This window comes from Triturus cristatus, chromosome 6 (genome assembly GCF_964204655.1).
Source record: "Triturus cristatus chromosome 6, aTriCri1.1, whole genome shotgun sequence".
Lineage (NCBI taxonomy): Eukaryota > Metazoa > Chordata > Amphibia > Caudata > Salamandridae > Triturus > Triturus cristatus.
In genome coordinates this window covers 585517480-585533097 of record NC_140589.1, presented here as the reverse complement: position 1 = coordinate 585533097, position 15618 = coordinate 585517480, and the positions used below count along the sequence as shown (strand labels likewise).

Sequence of the window (15618 nt, the reverse complement as noted above, 5' to 3'; positions counted from 1 at the left end):
ATTGTATAGCAATGTAAACATAACAAATCTGCATTCTGAGACATTTACAGATATATATATTGTTGATGAATTGTAAAAGTTACACAACTCATCACATCTCACATGATCTAACACTACTCTACGAACGCTCAAGAATACATCATATAATACAATATGAGCCCCAAACAAAACAAATGCACACACAATGACACACAACACAAATGTAACAAGTGTTTGACTCCACATCTCGTTGCACAAATGAAAGAGGCCAGAGCCCAGGGTGCGGGTTCAAATTATGTGCTCCCACTAATAATGATTGTCTGGTATGTTTTATTTTCCGCTAGTGATGTTTATTCTTTTCAATTCATAGTTGTACATAGTATAGGCGGAGATCTCCCTGCTTTTCACCATTCCTCTCTAAATATGTTTTGCTGGTTCCGCTAGATCCATATTTCTGTTGTGTACTATTGTTGGATTTTGCTTTTAGGAAAATGTATTTTCCTTTACATTTCCCAACATGCCCTATCACCTGGTGTTCTATAGGTAAGGGCTTCTGAGATAAAGGGCGAATCCCTGAAGCACTTCTCCTGTGTGGCACTTTTAGGGCCCGGAAGAGCATTGGGCCAGAACTCCGGCTCCTACAATAGGAAGTCACGCCCACTCCAGCAATAATGCAAACAGCCCACATTCTTCAACACCTACAAGAAACAAAGCTTCTGTACCACCCAGAAAGAGCTTTATAACATAAAATCTTTTTAACAATAAGCATGCCTATGTTACATCTGTTTATATAACAATAGTTCTTCTTTTACGCTTGGGTGAAACCAGTAGGCATTTATCTGGCTGCCTGTAACCAGCACATGTCATTCGCTGCTCCTTTTTTGCTTCTGAGTGGATCAAAAGGCATTTATCTCGCTCCCTGTAAACACTGCATGCTGTATGCTGCTCTTCTGTTGCCCCTGGGTTGATACAATGGGCATTTACATGCAACCAGTGTATGCTATGTGCTGCTCCTCTGTCGCTCCTCAAAATGATATTTGGCATTTATCCTGCCTTCCTTTAACCAGTGCAACTCTTCCTTTGATCCTAGGTGGACCCCAGCAAGCAAAGTCTAATATCTGCCTGACACTTCCTACTCTTGTTGACAATAGGGTAGATGTCTTTTACAATTCGAGAATTACGCTATAGCCTCAAATGCTCTTTTGCACTGACTCATGTTTTTTATCCTCTTAATCGCTGACCTGTCTCTTCACTTAACCCGTGAACTTCCTCCTACAGACACTACAAGATGTCACCCTAGGCAACCACTGATAATTCAATACTCCTCGGGTTAAGACACATATCATCTACCAAGGTGTCACTTTCTCATTCAACTAGACTTCACAGTATCTCCTTCTGGCTTAGCACTGTCCCAGTGGTTTGGATTCCCGTTATTCATGTCTTGACTGCATGTGGTATTTGGTGGTGGATTAGCACTAATGCCAGGGGCTAGGATTTTGCTTTGAAAAGCGTGGGAACTCGCCATCCCTAAAATGTTCAGGTTGCACCTTTATTTTTGAATACCCGCTTCTGTAGTAGGGGATCTCTGTTATAGTCATAATCTAGTGAATAGTCCCGCCCATGTGCGTGGACCCCGGAGCAATAAAAAATAATCTCTAAAAGGTGACAAATCATGCAGACCTGCATACACCTTTAAGAGAGAATTTAATTTAAAGACAGATAATGCTGCCTCTACGCACAGGCTACACTGTCCAGTACTTCAACTAGAATTCCACCAACATCCACAAACAGCACTGCCTGTCTAGTTTTTCTCTACATAGGAAAAAACCCTGCCTCTACCAGCAAAAGCCTCTGGAATGATAGAGAGGAAGGAGTGGACAGACAAGTCCCATAGGCTGCCATTATGTGGCTTAGAACAGGATACTGTGCCTTTAAGAAAACTTTCCAGATTTCCAGAACTTTCCCCAGTATCCCAGAATGCCCAGCAGGTCCCATTTACTTTCAGTTCTTTTTTCCGGCTCCTGCTAGCAGGACCCTGGAGCATTGAGCTCTCCCCTTTTCAAGGGTTTATTGGAGATTTTGACAATTTTTGTCACTTTTTCTAGTGCTTAGTAGCTGGTACTGTCAATATGCCTGGCTTGTTCGACAAGTGCCCGGAATGTGGTCGAAAGAAGGCTAAAACTGATCCACACGAGGTGTGTATAGGTTGCCTTCCCCAGTCCCACGTGCCTGAAAGCTGTACCATCTGCCACTCGTTCTCAGCCAGGACCCTGAGGGACAGAATGAAAATCAGGCTTCAAGTTCTGGAGGAGAGAAGACTGAAGGCACCAAGTGGGTCTGGAGGGGCTGATTTGGCCCATACTGAGGCCCCTGGGGGGCTCCCCAGGGGCAGGAAGACCAGTAAGCGCTCCCACTCCCCGCCGACGTCGAGGGCGTCGACGGCGACGTCGAGGAGGATGACCACCGTCTGTTCGCCGTCTCCCCAGGGCTCTGGGGAGAAGCGGCGTCGACGATCGCCGTCGAGGGACCTGAATAGGCCGCCGTCGACTACATCGGCGTCGTCGGCGACGACGCCGTCTTCGGCCTCGTCCAGCGGTTGGCGTCGAGATCAGACCCGGCGTCGGCATTCGCCGTCGAGGGATCGCCGTTCGCCGTCAATGAAGAGGAGACGGTCGACGTCGCCGAAGAGGAGATCGACGTCGAGACGCTCGACGTCGAGGCGAAGGTCGCCGTCGAGGCGAAGGTCGCCGTCGCGGCGAAGGTCGCCGTCGAGGAGACGGTCGACGTCGAGGAGACGGTCGACGTCGAGGAGAAGATCGACGTCGAGGAGAAGATCGACGTCGAGGAAGAGAGAGTCACCGGAATCGGTGTACTCGGTGGTGTATACGCCTCCTCGGATGCCTCCGTCGCCGCCTCCTCTCCCGCCTCTGCCGACTCCTCCTCCACCACCTCCACCAACGCCGCCTCCTCCACCTCCTCCACCACCACCACCTCCACCGCCACCACCGCCACCACCACCGCCTCCACAGCCGCGGACGCTGCCTCCGCCGCCCCAACCTCAGTCGCTGCCACGCACTCCTGTGGGACCGCCGCCGGTTCCCCCGCGGTCGGTTTCCCTTCCAAGGTACCCGACGCCGCCGCAGGGGACCCCGAAGCCACGACGCCCGCGGTCGCCTGGACCGGCTAGACCGGCGGACAGGCCGAAGCCGAAGAGGTCGCGCTCCCGCTCTCACAGGAGGAGAAGGTCACGGAGCCGTGGACGGTCCTCGTCGGACTCAGGACGGCGCCGTAGGAGATATAGGTCCAGGTCGCACACGCGCTCCTCGAACAGAGACTTTTCCCCGACGCTGTCGGACTCCCCGGGGACTAGGGTGTCTCCGGTGGACGACTTGGTCTCTTTCCAAGAGGTGCTGTTGCGAGGGGCTGCAAAGTTGGGTATCACGGTGACGGTTCCAACACCCACGACGTCCGTGATATTCGAGACGCTTCATAAGAAACATCTGTCTCGTCCCCTACTGCCTCTTGTACCAGGACTGGTGGAACCCGCGTTGGAGCTGTTCCTCACTCCCGCGACGACGAAGGCCGCTCCCTCCAGGCTCATGAAAAAGTATAGGGCCCCGGAGTCGGATCCTTCCTTTTTGAGAGTGGACCCGAAGCCGGATTCGGTGATCGTGACGGCGGCGAGAAAACAACATGCGACCGCCCCGTCATCCATAGTTCCGCCGGACAAAGAAAGCCGCTGGCTGGATTCTGCGGGCAGGAAGGTGTGTGGGACCGCCGCCACCACCATGAAGGCGGCGAGTGCAGGGGCTTTGTTGGGCCGTTACGACCGGGCCCTGTGGGAGTCCCTGCAGCAATATGCAGACCTACTGCCCCGGGACAAGAAGGAGGACTTCTTGGAAACAGTGCGCGAAGGCATGCTGGTTTCTAATCAAGTGATCGGCGCAGCGGCGGATGTATCCTTGTTGGCCGCCCACGCCTACTGTCATGGCGTCCACCAGAGGCGGCATTCGTGGCTGCGCCTGACGTCACTCAAGCCAGAGGCGCAGCAAAGAGTGGCCAACCTGCCCTTCTCGGGGGAAACCCTGTTCGGGAAACATGCGGATGATGAGATGGCCCGCATGAAGGCGGAGGCGGAAACCCTGACGGCCGTCGGGTTGGAGAAGGCCGAGAAGAAGAAGCGCCCGTTCCAGAGGAGGTTCGGGTCTTCGGGCAGAGGGCGTGGGCAGGGTTCGGGACAGCAGCAGCAACAACAGCAGCAGTTCCGCAAGCCCTTCCAGAAGCGCCAGAGGGGTAGAGGAGGCCAGCAGGCTACTACCACTACCAAGGGCCCGGCCGGGTCTCGGTCCTGAGCGGCTACTTCCCCCTCAACCGTTACCCACTCCAGTGGGGGGAAGCGTTCAATTTTTTCCGGCAGAGTGGAGAAAAATTACTCAGGACAAGTGGGTGCTGAATATTGTTTGCAATGGATACAGTCTTCGGTTTATCAGCCCGCCTCCAGCGATTCTGCCGGTCAGCTCTCGATTTCAGCTGAGAGAGCTCCAGGCGGAGGCAGACATCTTGTTGAGAAAAAAGGCGGTAGAAGAGGTACCTCTGTCTCAAAGGGGAAGAGGTCTGTACTCTCGGTTCTTCCTCGTTCGCAAGAAGGACAAGAACGAGTTCAGGCCCATTCTGGATTTGCGACAGGCAAACAAATGGATTCGCAGAGAAAAGTTTTGCATGCTATTGTTGCACCAGATTTACCCTCAGCTGCAACGGGGAGACTGGCTCTGTGCCATAGATCTACAGGATGCGTACTTCCATGTGCCCATAGCAAGGAAGCACAGGAAGTTCCTGCGATTCCAAGTCGGCGCCAATCACTATCAATACACAGTACTGCCATTCGGGCTAAAGTCTGCGCCCAGGACCTTCTCGAAGTGCATGGCGGTGGTGGCGGCACACCTGCGGAGGAACAAGGTGTTTGTCTACCCGTATCTGGACGATTGGCTGATCAAGGCATCATCCTTCGCGGAAGCGCAAGAACACTTCCGATGGACGTGCGAGCTCTTGCACAAGCTGGGGTTACACGTCAACATGTCCAAATCGGTCACGACTCCGGTCCAGTGCATACAGTACCTGGGGGCCTCCATCGATACGCGGTCAGCAAGCGTGTCTCCTTCGGAGGAGAGACGGTTATCACTCCTTCGGAAGGCTCAGGGCCTCAGGACTGCTCCATCGACGACAGTGAGGAAGGTGTCTTCTCTACTGGGATCGATGGCCTCCTGTATCTTCCTCACGCCTCACGCACGGCTACACATGAGACCACTGCAGGAGTGCTTGGAGGATCAGTGGGATCAGAGGACAGGCTTGTGGGACGACAAGATACGACTGTCGCTGCATGCTCTTCAGTCCCTGAAGTGGTGGTGTTCAGCGGAAAACCTCCTCAAGGGGGTTCCCTTCCACAAGGACATTCCCACGACGAGTGTAGTGACGGATGCTTCTCTCCAGGGCTGGGGAGCGCATTCCGGGGACTTGCAGATTCAAGGGAAGTGGTCTCCGTTGGAATCGACGTACCACATTAATTTCCTGGAACTCAGATCTGTCTTCCTGGCACTGAAGGCCTTCCTTCCGTCCTTCCAGACCAACTCGCTGCTGATACAGACGGACAATACAACCACGATGTATTACCTCAACAAGCAGGGGGGGTCGAGATCGCGCACTCTGTCGCAGGAGGCGCAGGCGATCTGGCGCTGGCTGCTGGCCCGAGGACTGACGATTACGGCCACGCATCTGCCAGGGGTGCAGAATGCTCAGGCGGACGCCTTGAGCAGGCTGATTCAGGAAAACCACGAATGGGTCATAAACGACGAAGTACTAGGAGAAGTCTTCGCAAGGTGGGGGACTCCAGACGTAGATCTGTTCGCCACCGCCGAAAACAGCAAATGCCGAGACTTCGCATCCAGGTACTACCAGCGGGGGACGCTGGGGAATGCGCTATGGATCGATTGGTCGAACAGCTTTCTGTACGCTTTTCCACCCATTCCCCTGATTCCGGTGGTGCTCATCAAGCTGTCCCAGTCCAGGGCGCGGATGATCCTGATCGCCCCGGAGTGGCCCAGGCAGTGGTGGTTCATGGACCTTCTTCACCGGTCTCTCCTTCCTCACATGCGGTTGCCGTGCAGGCCGGACCTTCTCACGAAGTTCGGGGGGCGGATGGTGCACCCCAACCTCTCGTCTTTGAGTTTGGCGGCATGGCTCCTGAAATAGTGCAATATAGCCATCTGAATCTACCAGACGATTGTATGGACATACTGAAGGAGTCTAAACGACCTTCCACTAGGACATCCTATGCTTACAAGTGGAAGAGGTTCTGTATCTGGTGTAAGTCCAAGAACTTTGATCCGACAACATGTAAGGAAGATGTCATCCTTCCATACCTTTTACATCTGGCGCAGTCTGGCCTTAATTTCCATTCCATTAAGGTTCATCTGGCTGCTTTGACTGCTTACAGGAAATGTCCTTCACAGACTTCCTTCTTTCAGATCCCTGTGGTCAAGGATTTTTTGGAAGGCTTGAAGAAAGTGTTTCCTCCCGTCAGACTTCCCTCGCCTTCCTGGGACTTGAATGTGGTGCTGTCCAGATTGATGAAGGAGCCTTTTGAACCCATTCACAAGGCTTCATTGCAGCACCTATCCTGGAAGGCGGCGTTCCTAGTGGCCATTACATCGGCCCGCAGGGTGAGTGAACTTCAGGCATTATGTTGTCAAGAACCTTATACTGTATTTCATGCTGCTAAGGTTGTGATGCGTACTCACCCTAAATTTCTTCCCAAGGTTATCTCTGATTTTCATGTCAACCAGACCATAACTTTACCTACGTTCTTTCAGAATCCCTCTTCGCCAGCGGAAAGGTCTCTCCATTCCCTGGATGTTCGGAGGGTGTTGAAATTTTATCTGGATAAGACTAAGGATATTCGTAGGTCTGACCAATTATTTGTTAATTATGGATCAGTCAGGACTGGTCTTGCGACCTCTAAGCAGTCCATTTCTAGGTGGATTGTGTCCTGCATACAATTGTGTTATCAAAAGGCTAATAAGACCTTAGGGGGTAAACCTAAGGCTCATTCCACCAGGGGCAAAGCTGCCACGACGGCTTTGCTGCGTAATGTTCCTATTGCGGAAATCTGCAAGGCGGCCACTTGGAAGTCGGTCCATACCTTTGCTGCGCATTACTGTCTGGACTCGGATGCCAGGGCAGATGCTCAGGTTGGGCAGGCTTCGCTGCGGAATTTGTTCGCACAGTAGTGGGTTTGTCTTGTTTGTTCTCCACCGCTGCTGTTGTGTGGGGATGGGCTTGCCATTCTATTCTCTAGATTATGACTATACACAGAGATCCCCTACTACAGAAGGAGTAGTTTCTTTTCTGTAACTCCAGTTCTGTAGTAGGGGTATCTCTGTTATAGTCATAAGCGCCCGCCCTCCTCCCCGGTGGAGAGATATTTTTTCATATGAAGAATGCTACAGGTCTGGCGTGCTACGCCTTCAAAAAGAACTGAAAGTAAATGGGACCTGCTGGGCATTCTGGGATACTGGGGAAAGTTCTGGAAATCTGGAAAGTTTTCTTAAAGGCACAGTATCCTGTTCTAAGCCACATAATGGCAGCCTATGGGGCTTGTCTGTCCACTCCTTCCTCTCTATCATTCCAGAGGCTTTTGCTGGTAGAGGCAGGGTTTTTTCCTATGTGGAGAAAAACTAGACAGGCAGTGCTGTTTGTGGATGTTGGTGGAATTCTAGTTGAAGTACTGGACAGTGTAGCCTGTGGGTAGAGGCTGCATTATCTGTCTTTAAATTAAATTCTCTCTTAAAGGTGTATGCAGGTCTGCATGATTTGTCACCTTTTAGAGATTATTTTTTATTGCTCCGGGGTCCACGCACATGGGCGGGACTATTCACTAGATTATGACTATAACAGAGATACCCCTACTACAGAACTGGAGTTACAGAAAAGAAACTACTCCTTCTTCTTGTTTGGAGAATTTCTGTGGAATGAACACACACGCACACACACACCCACACTTTCTCTCTATTGCCTCCTGAAAACTACACTTCACCCATTGTGTATTTTTATTCATATTATATGTTTATTTTGGAGGAGTTATCTTGAAAAGGCAGTTTTCTTTACATTTTAGCTAACAATGGGCACTGACTGCAATTACAATATTCAGGTTTACATTTCATAAAAAAATGGTGATTAAAAAATTCACAGTGGTGAACGCCAAAGATTTATGAAATTGTGTGGCTGCAACATTTATCATATAATTATGGATTCACTGCATTTTCCATTTAATTTGCCTCATAAATTACAAATTGTGCAAATCTACAAAAATGTTGTTTTGTTTCTAACTAAAATTAATTAAAATAATACTACAAAAGAAGTTGCCACATAACTAGCATATATGCTGCATAAATGAAAAAATCTTGCCGTATAATTTGGTCCTCCATGCTGCATAATCCTAGTAGCTCAGACAATGGTGAAGTTCTGCTGAGTAGCTTGTGAGCTATAATTATGATGATGAAATCCAAATTTCACAGGAAAACAAGAAATAATTCCCATTTTTGACACTTAACTGTGAAATGTGTGTTTATACAACTGCATTATATGCAATAAAAGGACTCAAGCATGTAATGTGTATATAGTAAGGGGCCCATATATGCCATTATTTTAACCATTTTATTTTTTTGCAAACATTTGCATTCTACCTTTGTACGGCAGCAATTTTACTTTTTAAAACTGTAAATTAAAGTTAACTCTGTATACTGCAATTTAGGTGGAACATAGCTTTATGCATTTATTTTGTGATAACACAATGATGAGCCACAAGGACAGAGGTTCCACTGGCAGGTGCTTCCTGAGTCCTGAACTGTGCTAAATTTGAACATTGTATTTTGGGCATATATATGAAAGAAAAGACTTTAGTTAGGATAATAAGTGATAGAAAATACTGTTCTACCAGAAGCTATGTTGCTGTTAAAGATGGCCTTCAAAACGTTTTCCATTACTTTCTCACTGCCTTCAATTCAGCAGCTCATAGCTTTGCCTGTGTGCCTGCTTATATATGCTAAGGTCAGTCCCAGCAGCGTAACAAAAGACCCCGCAGCCCCCGTGCCATGGGACCCCCTCCAGCAGTATGCACAGGTAGGCCTGAGAGCTCCTGACTGAGTCCGGAACGTGGGGGGGGGGGGGGCTCCCTTCATGCACTTTGCAGGGGGGCTCCCACGCCAAGTTCATTTCAAGTTAATTCCTTTCTTCTTCACACAAACATCTTTGGCAGCAGCCATGATGAGCCTAGTTGTTTTCTCTGACTTTACATTCAAAATATCAATACTTATTGCATACGTTATAAAACAAATCAATAAAAAAGCATTGTCCCCTTGCCAAAAGTGCATCAGAACATCTGTCCTAAATAGGTGAGAGGTCTGAAAGGCTGAGACCAACAGCCTGATGTCCATGTCACAATTGGTCTAAGGTGTCTGCCGGCACAGCCAGTGGAGCTTCCACTGACAGACGCACAGCAGTTTGCCCAAGAGCACGTGAATTGTGAATTTGGTGGACAGGGGATTCCACCACATTTGTGACAGAGTACCTGTTCAATCAAATTCTAAATTAGGGCAAGATCTCCGAGGTAAGCTGTTTTGTGGTATGTCCAGTCTAATGTTTAATCTGTACCCGATAATATTCGGACAATTCAAGTATATCAGTAATATTTTTTATTTTTATTTTTTTTATCTCATATCATCATCATTTTTGGAAACATGCTTATTCTGATGATATTTTAAAGGTTCTGTTAAATATAGCAAGTATGCACAAATATTAAAATATGTCATCCTATGTTTTGCCTTTCTTAGGGGCGTGGCATTTTTGCAAGTGGAAGTCCCTTTGACCCGGTCACTCTTCCAAGCGGGCGTACTTTGCATCCTGGACAGGGTAATAATGCCTATGTGTTTCCAGGAGTGGCTCTCGGTGTTGTTGCATGTGGAATGAGACATATAAGCGACAAAGTATTCCTTATTACTGCCGAGGTATGTACAATCTACTTTTTTTACATGGATGCTTTGTTTCGGTCTTCCAATAGTACGTCAGTGTTTTACTTTGGATATAATTACTCTAGACCCTTCACTGATCCTAGTCCAAAGACCTTTTTTCTTTCTTTATCTAGTCACAATGGGGAGGGTTATCTGAGAGCAGGTCTCAGGGAATCCATGAAAAAGATCTCCACATATTTGATTTGTTCTTACATTTTCAACAGGGCATTGATTTTGTTTATGACAACCTATCATCTGCACCTTACACTTGACGTCCTCTATTTCATATTCATTGAGTACATTGGAACCAGTGGCCTAACAAAGGCCCCCGCAGCCCACGGTTTGCTGGGGGCCCAAGCTCCACGGGGCCCAATAAGTAGAGTACCCTGGCCTGAGAGCTCCTGAGTGAGGTCCCTTCATGTACTTTGCAGTGGGGCCCCTTCAAGTTTTGTTATGCCACTGATTGGAACAAGAGAATCCATAGAAAGCCACTGCTTTTCTCGGGTCAGATTTATCAAACCTTTGCACCAGTGCAAAGTCATCAAAAGTGACACAAGCTGGCACAAAGTGTTCATTTGAGATTTAGTTTCCAGCACAAAATAGCTTGCCTAAAAGTAATACAAAGTAGCACTATATACTGTTTTACAGTACAATTATCAAGGGGGCTTCCTATGGGTGGTGGATGGGTGTTCCCAGGCTACCAAGATGATTTTTCACGCAGAGCCCTATCTACTAACATTTGCAGACAGGGCTTTGTCTAAAATAAATAAATTACAACTCCTGGAGGTAGGTGCAAAGACTGAGAAAGGTTTTCTTTTCTGCAAACCTTTCTAACTTTACATGTGTGCAGTACTGTAGAGCACACAAACAAAATAGGAAAAGTCTAAAAGTAATCTAGACATAGGGGCAGATCTATATCGGAGATGCGCCACTTTTACGCCGCCGTTGCGTCACTTTTGTGACGCAGCGGCGGTGTAAACCCTGCGCCACGTTGCGCCATATTTACATGGTGACGCATCTATGGAGATGCGTCACGATGTAAAGCCCTGCGCCACGTAAAACCTGCGTCAGGTTTCACGTGGGCGTGTCGACATAGGGGGGGGCGTTCCGTCGCAGGAACGCCCCTGAAAAGTGACTCAGTCAAATCTATAAGATTTGACTGAGTCACTTTCCCAACACTGATGCGCCAAAACCCTGCGCCTGCTTGAAGCAGGCGTAAGGCTTGACGCACCATGTTAGGGATAGGGTTGGTTGGAACAGTGCTGGAGTTGCGTCGCGCTTGCGACGCAACTGAAGCACTGCGCCAACCTTACGCCATTGGATGCGTCACGCATCTGTTTATTCCTGCGCCATGATGCGCTGCATTATAAATGCGGCGCATCATGTGTGGCGCAAGGGTAAACTTGCGTGACGCATCATTCCTGGCGCATCCTTGCTGATTTGCAGGGATGCGCCAGGCAACATAAATCTGCCCCATAGTACTTTGTACCTGAAGAATATCTCTTCCAGTACAAAACGTATGCTGGACTCATGCGGACTCCTTTGCCCTGTGGCGCAAATGTGTTTTATGGTAGGCAGCCAGACGTGCACCAGCAGTGATGCCATATCTTTGTATGATATGGCATTGTCATCCTCTCTTCCGTTCATGCATCACGGTACACTGACTTTAGTTGCTGTGGTGCGTTAAAAATTGTAAATTGGATCCTGAGACAGTAAGAGTTGGCTAGATGCCACACCCATTTCCAGTACTAAACAGGATTGGTTTGTATTCATATTCACATCAAATTTATTGTTTTGTGTGGCACCTTATCACAGTCACACAAAGGTTAAGAGGAGCAACTGTTTCACATACATGTTTTTTGTTCAGGGGCAGAAACCCCAAAGTGAACATAAAACACTCACTTGGAGAAACATGTTTTGTTTTCTAAAAGTCACTCAACAGTGACTCAACAGTCCAGTAGAGAGCACCGTGTAGCCAGAATCTCCTCAGCTATCAGTCATGTTTTACTTTTGTGGTATAAGGCATCTTTGAAGGTTCTGAGCCTTCCTTAATACACATAGGCACCATTGGGAGTTTTGAGCTTGATTCAAGTAGCAAATCTCTTTAAGGTTATTATTTTAGATCCCAATCTGCAGCGATCCTCCAACAAGTCATGTTTCAGATTCTGAATATTCTCTTCCAGAGTTTTACAAGCCACAAACCAGCACTCGTAAAACGCATCGTGTTGGTGTAGTTTAATAGATTTGTCTTTACAATTGGAACAGTCCGCTGAGAGGAGAATGTAATTTATTGTCTGCCGAGAGGGAGAATACTGATTTATATGGTCAATATACAGTGTAAAGAGTTCTATGAATCCTAAACTGTCGGGCTATTCACTTATAGAGGAAGACAGACTACAGACACGTCTACGGTCGTGAAATAGGCTGTTTTATTTGGAAACAAGTTACGCTCATATATATAACATACTTTGGATTCGCAAAACAGCATAAATTACACTAGTAACATCCTAATAACAATAACTAACTCAGCTCCTCCAAACATCAAACTTCAACAGTACGCCTACTTATTAATTTTCTGGGCTTCTGAATCCCTGTTGCTCCCTATCCCTGCATGCCTTCCGAAATTCTTTCTTGCCTGCCCACAGTAGGCCCTGGGGTGCATCCTATTCTGCTCATAGGGTAGATTTACTAAGATTTTGCACTGTGTTTGCATCACAAAACTGTCACAAAACGGCACAAAATCTTATTTTCCCAGTTAACTTTGCAGCGCAAAACTTGTTTAGCGCTGGAAATGACGTAAAAATCGTACAGCACGTATGCAAAGTGGGAAAAGGTTTGCATCGTGCCTAGCATAGTATTTTGTACAGGAAGGCTACCCTTCCTGAAACAGAACCTATGCTACATTCATGCACACACCCTAGCGCTACGGCGCGAAGGTGTGTGCATGGCGCACGGCAGCTGAAATCAGTGCCGGTGCTAGGGAAAGGGGAGGAGAGAGCCATATCTTTCAAAATATGGTGCTCTCCTGCTCCCTCCCTGTCACGCAACGCAGCGCAGCTTCGTGGGGGGCTGCACTGTAAATCTCCCCCTTAGTTTTTCTCCTCCATCCTCAGCCATCCCTACTCCTACACTAGCTTAGTCTGAGCTTTCAGCAACAAAACTAATTCCACCAATACTTCCCCACCTAACTTGCCTCCAACCACCCCCAAACCTTGGAGGGGATTCGGGGGAGGAGTCCTAGGCTTCGTTGCACAGAAGAATCATGACAAAAAAACTCTGCATAGGCTCGAGTAATGAAGCTCAGCCATACGTTTGCTGTGTCACATGCATCTTTGTCTTCCAGCTTCTTCCCAAAAATCCTTACCCCAAGAAGGTGGTTAGCTTTCCTCCATACGGTACCTGCTTCAGAAGAAGGTGCGCTGCAAACATAACTGTTTTTGTGAAAAATATTGCTTTATTTGGAAGAAAGTTACATTTGCACATGCTTCACTTCGAACATTCTTTGTCACAGCCGCACACTCTAAATTGCCCTAGAAACAGTGATCCCATCCCTCTCCACTAGTACATTACCCACCCTGTAAGGCCCACAATTCCTCTCTCCCACTAAACGGAAAGCTTCAACAACACGTCTACTTATACTTTCTGGGCTCCTCGTCTATTTCTTTTCTCGTGAACGCCTTCTGAAATTTCCCTCCATTCCTGTCTACATGGCGTACCAACTCAATGTTTCTAGTTTGAAAAAAGACACCTCGCTAGTCACTTCCATCCCTGCTCAGTTTGTAGCCTTTGTTTTACATGTTTCTCTCCAAACCCTCCTAGAAAGCAGTTCTGTCCAGGATACCTCCCCCTGCTTCCACTTATCTTGTATCGCCTTCAAATCACACATGAACATTAGTAGCAGCTCCACTCTCGCGTGCTGCAGCAAGTCATTTTAATATTACACCTGACCTTAGCCACCTGTCCCCCAATTCCCGCAGAGTGGGTAGCTGCTAACCCCAATGCACATCCTCAATCCATACCAGTAAGCTGACACCCACTCTTCATCCAATCACATTGTCTGCTGACAAGTTCCCCAGCACATTTCACCGCAGGGTTGCTATATATCCAAATCTCTCTTTTCTGTATTGTCAACATGCCTGGCCCTGTCAGCTCCAGAGTTTGGTTATTAGGACTGACATTAACCCCTTAGGCATTTTGATCGCCAACTCTCTACCCCATCATGTCTGTTTTCCCAGACTTTTTTGCATCCCTTAGCTACTACCTCTATCCTGAAAGAATGTGTGTAAAAACATAGCAATGACCACCCAACTTCTTTTAGATATTTCCTCAACATCCTTAGAATCTGCCTGTTTAAATCTTCCCCCCTGTTTTCATGCCTAAATTCTCTCCCTGATCCCTTTCCACAAAATTCAGTGAATCGTCTGTAAGACCTTATTGGACAGCCCTGCCTCTACCCAGACAATCCCAATGTCATCTTTGTCCCCAAACTGTTTTGGTCAGTCTTCCTCTTCTATTTATATATATCCATCTTGTCTACCTCTACGATCACATCTTCTTCTGATAAACCATCATAATCCCTGCCTCACACCATATATATCTGAAAGGCCACATGAAATGCGATAATGAATATGGACCAGGACAACTTAAATTCCAAGTTGGATGTACACGGGAAACGTGCTTGTAAAACAATACCTTTCAGATTGTCGAGCAAGATTACCTGTTGCGTGACCCTTCTCTTACCTTAATCACTGGCCTATCCTCCATGATATGCTTTACAAATTCCCCTCATGAGCTCATATCCCCAGAAGAATTCTCAGTTGAATTCAAACATTTTCCCAGCAATGGTAATTGGTATCTATTTCACTTCCATCAAGTACTTCACAAAATTGACCCCATCTTGCCTACTGTACTCCAAACCAGTCCTCCCATTGTTTCTCTTCCTTGACCACCTCTTCACAGAAATTCTTTCTATACCTGTCGATATGTAGTCTGTGGAGACTGATTAATTAAACCTTCTGCCAACGGGAAGGCCCTCACAGACCTTCCCTTTGCACTTCTTCCAACAAGGGCACCCTCAGCCGTTCCACTTCAGGTGCCACCTCATTGAATCTCAACCACAACAAATGAAATAGTGTGTCAGCCACCTCATTTTTCAAGCTTGTATGTGGTGAGCTCAGAACAAAACATTCCACTATATTTTTTGTTTTTTTATTTATTGAAATCCAAATAACAAACATTTTAGTATACATAAATACATCCATAGTAATTCATTAAATGCGATAATAATAACACAGAGTTAATAAATAGCACAAATTTACCAAGAGGGAATACATTTTTAAAATCCAGAAAGATAAGCAGCATAAACATTTAAATTATTATATGATAGGCTGCCCAGATTCTCTCAAACTTCTTAAGTCCCCCAATTCATGAAGCATAGGCTTGTTCGCTTTTTTTTAGCTAGTTTCATTTTACGGGCTCATTCATGGACAGATGGTATAAGATCTGATCTTCATCTCTGAAGCAGAAGTGATCTAGCTACGGCCATTGCAATGTATAATAATTTAACAAGCTTGTCTGG

General features: G+C 47.2%; 1 protein-coding gene across 1 annotated transcript in view; it reads left to right on the top strand.

The window, feature by feature from the left end:
* Window positions 1-15618, top strand: part of ME1 (malic enzyme 1) — a 1430669-nt gene that overhangs the window by 1269892 nt on the left and 145159 nt on the right. Inside the window, exon 12 of the mRNA XM_085611027.1 lies at window positions 9864-10037. Within this exon, the coding sequence (XP_085467153.1) occupies window positions 9864-10037 (174 nt within the window). The remainder of the gene's footprint in view (window positions 1-9863; window positions 10038-15618) is intronic.